Source organism: Scleropages formosus, chromosome 19 (genome assembly GCF_900964775.1).
Source record: "Scleropages formosus chromosome 19, fSclFor1.1, whole genome shotgun sequence".
Lineage (NCBI taxonomy): Eukaryota > Metazoa > Chordata > Actinopteri > Osteoglossiformes > Osteoglossidae > Scleropages > Scleropages formosus.
This window is the reverse complement of record NC_041824.1, coordinates 14299966-14307802: the sequence shown is the minus strand read 5'-3', so window position 1 is coordinate 14307802 and position 7837 is coordinate 14299966. Positions and strand designations below refer to the sequence as shown.

At 44.6% G+C, this 7837-nt stretch overlaps 1 protein-coding gene across 1 annotated transcript; it reads left to right on the top strand.

The window, feature by feature from the left end:
• The first annotated feature begins 2166 nt into the window (after positions 1 to 2166).
• On the top strand, positions 2167 to 7275 carry krt8 (keratin 8). The gene is made up of 9 exons (XM_018760521.2): positions 2167 to 2665; positions 4176 to 4384; positions 5039 to 5099; positions 5265 to 5360; positions 5601 to 5765; positions 5909 to 6034; positions 6165 to 6385; positions 6506 to 6555; positions 6668 to 7275. Exons 1-9 carry the CDS (start codon positions 2255 to 2257, stop codon positions 6892 to 6894), a joined length of 1566 nt encoding a protein of 521 aa, XP_018616037.1. The 5' UTR covers positions 2167 to 2254; the 3' UTR covers positions 6895 to 7275.
• Positions 7276 to 7837: the final 562 nt, after the last annotated feature.

Below are 7837 nucleotides of genomic sequence, written 5' to 3'. Positions count from 1 at the left end.
TATTTCTTTCACAGGAAGAGTTTTGAAAATATTTTTGTCATGCCGTTATTCACTTCTCTGCAAAATGGTGCCAGTGTTTATGCAAAGACTTGCTAGTTAGACCTATGCTTAGTGTAATGATGCATTGTAAAATACCTTCTGTCTATTTATAATCATAAAATAGAAAAAATGTTACATCAGCAACTTCTGTTTATTGTTGATTACAATTAGTAATTATTTTTTCTTTAATACCTTACATAATGTAGATTAATCCAATATTCACCTGAGATCAGTGGAACATATTTAAGTTTACAGGTATAAGTTTCCAAATGAAAAGCAAAAGCATACCTCTACAGCAATTAGTTTGTTAAAATACATATATTTTCAATACAACTGATTTTCCTCAACACCTGTATCAGTAGTGGCGGTTTTTAATTTTGCCATCCACTGAGCAGATCAGTTAGCACTTCTTTAATAACAACTTATCTCAACCTAGACTTAGCACACAAAGGTTTTTCATGAGAAGGTTTGACAACGGCTTAAAATATGTCCCAGCATACGTTTGTTTCATAAGATGAATACTTTGAAAATACCGTGTAAATGAAATTGCATTAAGTGAAAAATTTCTTTGTGGACTGATTGTTAAAAGGTAAGCATTGAGATGGTTTGCTGATCTGAGTCATAGCACAACATGGAAATATAGATTCAAATGGGAACTCTTCGGCTAAAGCATTGCCCAGACAGGATGGTATCTTTTGCTTAATGAGTTTGCGGTGCTTCCTTTTTTCAGGATATCTACTTTGGAATTTCCTTTTTTTTTCACTTGTTTGAAAATCAGATTTATGCTTCAGTAGTCATTGGTGAGATATGAAGGAAATGGTTTGTTGTTCAAGGTTTCCATCACGACAACAAAAGCAACTGGTATTCTTGGGTATAGGGGCTGTTGGCCAATGACTGGTGACTCAGTCCCTGAAGGGGGTGGGGGGAAGGTGTGGTTGTGGCTAGCTCTGGTTAACGGCTGGCTTCATGGCCACAGACAGACAAAAAAGCTAAGAAGTAAAGCAGTTTACAGATTTAAAATCCAAACCATATATAGCAGACTGACTGACTGAATGAATGAATGAATGAATGAATGAATGAAAACTTGCAGCAGTATACAATAAAAAACATACATATGGCAATGAAACATGAAGACATAAACTAAATTAATTACGCATGAAACATAAACTATGAAATATGATAGATTATTTATCATACATGTCTTTATGTCTTTAGTTGGTATTCATCCGTGAAAATGGATGAAGTGTGATAATGTGTATAAGGGCACACAAACAGGAGGCCTGCATAGAACAAAATTCAATGCTCTCATAGTGTGAAACACACACACACACACACACACACAAATCTTTGTTGAGCTTGTGCCCTTAAGATATTTACACTCTTTGAACCCCATTTTCAGTAAATCAGGGTATGCTTTATAAACGATTCCTTTTAACCTGCCTTCAGAATTTTCATAGACAAGCAGCTGCAATTAAAGCAATTTATTTTGAGTAAGGGGGAGGCTTTGTGCATTAATTTAAAAGGCAATACAAATCCATGAGTTTTAATGAGCTAGCAATCCAGCGTGTGTGCTGTATTTTAAAAATCTCTGACATGACAATGATCTGTACCAATATAATAGGGGACCATATGAAATAGAACAGCGACCCAGTACCACCTCTCACTTTGCAAACATCTACCAGTAGTGTGTAGAGTTTATATACAGCTGGAGTCCCTTATGCCTGAGTACTAGTCAGGGAAAAACCAAAAGAAAAACCAAGGCTAGGTATGCCTGTTATCTGTACAAGACAAGCTGTTATCAGGTCTGAAGCCCATTTGAGGCCCACGCATTCCAAGAAGTAATCTGAACTTCAGCCCCTGAGTTACCAAAAGAGTGGCCCCTGGAGTAGTGAAAAAAAAGACAGATGTTTAAAGAGGGAGGAGAACTGAACAACAGGTAATTTTGTCTTGCAGATTAGTATTTCAAACCAGGAATGCTGTGTTCCAGCCCCGCCCTCTTGTCCCCGCTCTACTCCACCCCTCCGCCCCCAGTTCCTCCTCCCTGAGCGTCTGGTCCAATGAGCTCCTCCTCTGACACCTCCCCTACAGAAAGGCGGTATAAAACAGATTAGTGCTCAGCTCTTGGTCTATCTCCTCGACTGTTGTAAGTGCAGCAGACAATCCTGCTTCCCACTTTTTAACTCTTCGCTCTTGCCGCTGCTCCCACCAAGACGAGATGTCAATGAAAACCAAACAGACCACCAGGTACTCCGTGGTGTCCTCCAATGTTGCCCCCCGAAGCTTCAGCAGCATGTCCTATTCGGGCCCCAGCCAGAGTATGTCCAGACAGAGCTACAGCGTGCGCAGTTCCTTTGGACCCAGCCGTGGAGCAGGGGCTGGTTTCGGAACCGGCGGGTACATCTCCAGCAGCTCAGCCTACGGAGGTGGAATCGGCCTGGGCATGAGCGCGGGCACAGGAATGGGCTTCGGCACCGGTGTAGTTGCCCCCATCACTGCAGTTACCGTCAACAAGAGCCTGCTGGCACCCCTCAACCTGGAGATCGACCCCAGCATCCAGGCTGTTCGCACCCAGGAGAAGGAGCAGATCAAGAGCCTCAACAACCGCTTTGCCTCCTTCATCGATAAGGTCAGTCCTTGTACATTTTCTACCTGTTGCTCCTGTACTTTTAGTGATATGAATGTGCCAGTCCAGTGAATGGTGTGAACCTCCACCGAGAAAAGTTCCGCAACTGTATGGCTGAAGGATTAATAATGTGAAGAAACGGACTCTGCATAAAATGTGGCCTTAAAGGGCTGATATTCAGGCATGCAAGAAGGTTAGAGGAGACAGAAAGTAATTCTGACGAGACAGCGAAAGTGTAAAACCCAAGTTCTAAAGTAGGATCCATTCTTAAGGACAAGAATATAAAACTGGCCATTTGCTTTTTCTTACTCAGATTTATTAGTGTTTTATAGTTACTGGGGATGACGAAGTGATCAATGATGGGGGATCAGAAGGGGTGGTGCAGGGTGTGTCCTCAGTAACCAGAGCACCAAATGTACATACCTTGAGATAGTCCAGCCCAGGGGTGGGTGTGGTGCGGGGCCTGCATTCAGCCTTCCTGCGCTTCTCCTTCCCATAAAAGACCACACACCTGGAGTCCACTCGTGTTACATAATACACTCGTATCTCTTTTGTTCTTTGCACTTTTTGTGTGCTTCGAGTCCACGGTGTCACGTCAAACTTTGCTCTCAAAGAAAAGCTTTCAGATGGTGTGACCCGTCTGTGTGCTGCTTAAAGAAATGCTCTTTAAGGGACACGGCGCATGAAAGAGCGGTTTCCAGAGACTTTTGAGTGCAAAGCTTTTTGCTTCTTGCCAGACATTGTGTTCCTTCTCAGCGGGCGGTTAATATTTAAAAAGGTTGCTCCAGTGTCGTGTTTCCAGTCAACACCATGTGTTTGGTTACATAAAGAGTTTCTGCTGGAAAGTAAAACAGTCAGACGGATTTCACACCATGTCTTCCTACAGGACTTAGACAACAGGCCGTAGTTCCCTTCTTGAGCCATTTACTATCTGCTCTTTTGTGACTAATTAACGGGAAATACTGCAGGCCAAAGACTGATGTGTACAACGTGTCACAAATCCATTTCTTTCGCCGCATTAGTGTGCTCTAGAGCCATTCCCCTCTGCAGTGAAACAGAGGTTAAATATTTACCATATGGACTATCTGGAAATCTCTCCGCGCTTTTTTCTCGTTGTTTTACAGCCATCGGCCCCACCTCTCAACCTCACCCTTGTAAAACAGGAAACGGAGAAAGATCCGAACGCTCACTAGTTTCCAGGCTCCCCCAGCCTCCTATTAAGGCCGCACGTCAGCCTTTCCTCTGGAAAAAAAAAAAGGCCCGAGTTCCCAAACGGAAACACATGCTTTGCCGCCTCGTGCTCAGCACACGGGTTAAAAGCCAGCTGTTTCTCAAGGGTGGCATTCCTCAAAGTTTTAAGTATAGCACAGCCCATGGCTCCCCTGTTTGAGCTGGATTTGCTGAGTCACCCTTAACCCACACTTAAAAATCAGAGTCCAGCAACACGGCCCACGGAGGCTACGAAAGCAAAGCAAATTCAGCATGCCGGCTCTTCCTCCCCCATCCCCCACAGGTGCGCTTCCTGGAGCAGCAGAACAAGATGCTGGAGACCAAGTGGAACCTCCTGCAGGAGCAGACGACCACCCGCTCCAATATCGATGCTATGTTCGAAGCCTACATCGCCAACCTGCGCAGGCAGCTCGATAGCCTCGGTAACGACAAGATGAAGCTGGAGGCCGACCTGCACAACATGCAGGGTCTGGTGGAGGACTTCAAGAACAAGTGAGTGGCTGTGTCCGAGCTTCTTGGTGCGACGTGTGTGAGGACTGTCATGTGAAGGCCTCGTGACAGTGAGCATCTGCATCTGCCTTCAAACCAGCTATGCTGATCAAAGGATTCCTGAAACATTCAATGTCATTTTAAAACTACGAGAATTTCTGTTGACGCAACACGCATCAGGCAGCAACAAGATGACGCAGCGCAGTCGCACGACTCGCACAATACCCGACACTTGAAATTAGTTTGTAAACTGTCTGGGCCTTGAGGGAGTAAATTAAATAAGACGGAAACGCCTTCATTTCTTGTAACTGCCTCTTCTGCTGAGTCTGGTGTGCCGTACGATGGAACCCTTTGCGGATAGTCAAACCAGTCGAACCAAGGGCGTGGCACGTAACATTTGCACGGCCCTCTACTTCCCTCTGCTGACACATCCGCTCATAGCACACTTTGCAGAGAAATTTTGGGCACCGCTGGCTTTCATTATTTCTTGGAACTCAGGCAGCTTAATTGAAGTCAAGGCCTGAGTGTTTGCTGTGTGAGCCTGTGTGCGTTTGCTGCGTCGGTTAAAAACACAGATGGATTTATTCACCCTCCTCTCTCCTGGCCTTTTTTAATTTCCCCCTTGTGCTAACACGGCTGTTCCTTGTGGTCCCGCAGGTATGAAGACGAAATCAACAAGCGCACAGAGTGTGAAAACGATTTTGTGCTCATCAAGAAGGTAAATGCTTCCACCCGCCTGGCCCCCACCTTTTCACATTATGACTGCACTATAAAACCATTGCTTAAGGACATAAGAATTATTGCAGATGTTGCACAGATTACGTTATGTAAGTATGTTTTGACACATGAGTTGTAAAAGAGGCATGTTCTCCTGTTCCCTAAGGATGTGGATGAGGCCTACATGAATAAGGTGGAACTTGAGGCCAAACTGGAAAGCCTCACTGATGAGATCAACTTCCTGAGACAGATCTATGAGGAGGTACAGCAGCGGGGCTTTTATATACCAGTTCATTCAGTTTATACGAAGATGTGTGTTTGTTGTGTGTGTGTGTGTGTGTGTGTGTGTGTGTATGTGTGTATATATATATATATATATTAGATCACATTGAACAAAACTCTGTGTCACTGTTTCAAGCATACAATTATACAATTTGTCATCAAACAAAGATTTTACTCTGAAAGGTTTCTTCAGTGCCTGATGGTATGTCCATCTCTACAGGAGCTGCGTGAACTGCAGAGCCAGATCAAGGACACCTCTGTGGTGGTAGAGATGGACAACAGCCGCAACCTCGACATGGATTCCATTGTGGCTGAAGTGCGCGCCCAGTATGAGGACATCGCGAATCGCAGCCGCGCCGAGGCTGAGTCGTGGTACAAGACTAAGGTAATGTGCGACACCACCATCGCAACCATCTCACTCTCTTTGCTTTGTGTAGCACTGCTCTAGTTTTCATTTGTGATGACATAATTGAAGCAGATCTTGTAGCTGTGAGAGTCATTCTGTGTCTTTTTTGCATTTTTCTTCAGTACGAGGAGATGCAGACCTCTGCCAACAGATACGGAGATGACCTCAGGTCCACTAAAACAGAGATTGCTGATCTGAACCGCATGATCCAGAGGCTCCAGTCTGAGATTGATGCTGTGAAAGGCCAGGTAAGGCCCCAGCACCTAGTATTGTTCTTCTGGTGATTTGGCTCCTCCACAATCATGTTGGTATCCACAACATAGAGGACAACCTGTGAAGGGTGGACAGCCTTAGCTGACTAGCTGTGTCTCTCATTAGCGTGCTAACCTGGAGAACCAGATTGCTGAGGCTGAGGAGCGTGGTGAGGATGCAGTGAGGAATGCCAAGGATCGCATCAAGGAGCTTGAGGAGGCCCTACAGAGAGCCAAGCAGGACATGGCCCGCCAGATCAGGGAATACCAAGACCTGATGAACGTCAAGCTGGCACTGGACATTGAGATCGCCACCTACAGGAAGCTGCTGGAAGGAGAGGAAAACAGGTTACCATCTCTGAATTTATAGACAAACCTGTCAAACACCCAACAACACATGTTTAAGTACTGGTATTGTTTAAATCTTTTCCTTTACAACTAAATTTTAACTTCTGCCTTCTGTAAAAGGTTGGCCAGTGGCATTAAGTCCATCAGCATCTCCAAACAGAGCTATGGCCGTAAGTAATGATCTTCTGAATTTACTGCTTTGGTCTAATTTTTTCTGTGATCATGAGTTCACAGTTTTATTGCGAACATTTAATGTACACACTGTTTCAATCTCATCTGCAGCAAGCTTCAGCTCCTTCCCCATGGAAAGTGCCGGTAGCACCTACAGCAGCTACTCCTCCGGCAGCTACGGGGGCAGCTATGGCGGTGGCTACAGCAGCGGCAGTGGCTACGGAACTGGCTACGGCACTGGTGACGTGACCCAGAGCAAGAAGAGTGTGGTCATCAAAATGATCGAGACCAAGGATGGCAAGGTGGTGTCGGAGTCTTCGGAAGTGGTCCAGGATTAAGCGAGAACCCTTCACCCTCCTTCTTCTCCAACCAGCTGTCCCTACATCTACCCACCACATGCCCCACATGCAAAGCTGAAAATCTCAAACAGTTCGTAAAGCAATAAACCAGTCAATAACAACCAAAGTCGTAGAAGAACCAAAGAATGTCACATACTCATAGTGCCTTAAACTTTCCATTTCGTACTAAAACACATGCCTTTGAAAGAGCCTTCACTTCTGATTGTACCCATGTGTGTCTGTTAGTGCTGCATGTCAGCTCTGCAGCAAGCATGCTCATTTACAGATGCCATGGGCTCAAAAGTGTTCTCCAAGGTTTCCCATCCTCTGAGGTGCTGCCTTTTGCTATGAAACAATAAAGTGTGTTTGTTGTTAAACGGAGATCTGTATGTCTCAGTTGTGTTCCATCAGGTGCGATATCATCAGCCTGCTTCTAATTTTATCATTCATTGTTGGGGACCACTTCCACATTTAGCATTGCGGTGATCCAGACCATATCCTCTGAACCACAGCACACAAGGCTTTTCAACCTTAGCGTGATTCCACCACTTTACATAATTGTTTTTTGCAAATGCCAGTCAGTGATATCCAGCACATACATATCAGTCAGTAAGCCCCTGCTGCTAACTGAACTCTCCACCAGCTAACCAAGAGCAGCACGGAAGAAACACATCATCTTTTACACAGAACATACTTGAACATACTATATGTGAAAGGAGAATTAGATTTAGTTTGGCTGTATTTACTGAAAAAAAAGTGCAGTACATTTTCTTGAACCACCAGGTGAAACATAGGTCAGATTAGAGGCACATTAAACAACAATTATAAATCTGATACTCACACATTTTACAACAGGGTGCCATGCGACGATGACTTAAGAAATGATATACCGGTTTCATACAAAGGGATTTTTTTGTACTGCGTGACGTTGTCCATTACTTAT

Coding starts and splice junctions, on each gene's coding strand:
- krt8 (XM_018760521.2), top strand. CDS start 2,255: ATGTCAATGAAAACCAAACAGACCACCAGGTACTCCGTGGTGTCCTCC. Junction 2,666..4,175: donor TTGCCTCCTTCATCGATAAG/GTCAGTCCTTGT, acceptor CATCCCCCACAG/GTGCGCTTCCTGGAGCAGCA. Junction 6,556..6,667: donor CTCCAAACAGAGCTATGGCC/GTAAGTAATGAT, acceptor TCTCATCTGCAG/CAAGCTTCAGCTCCTTCCCC.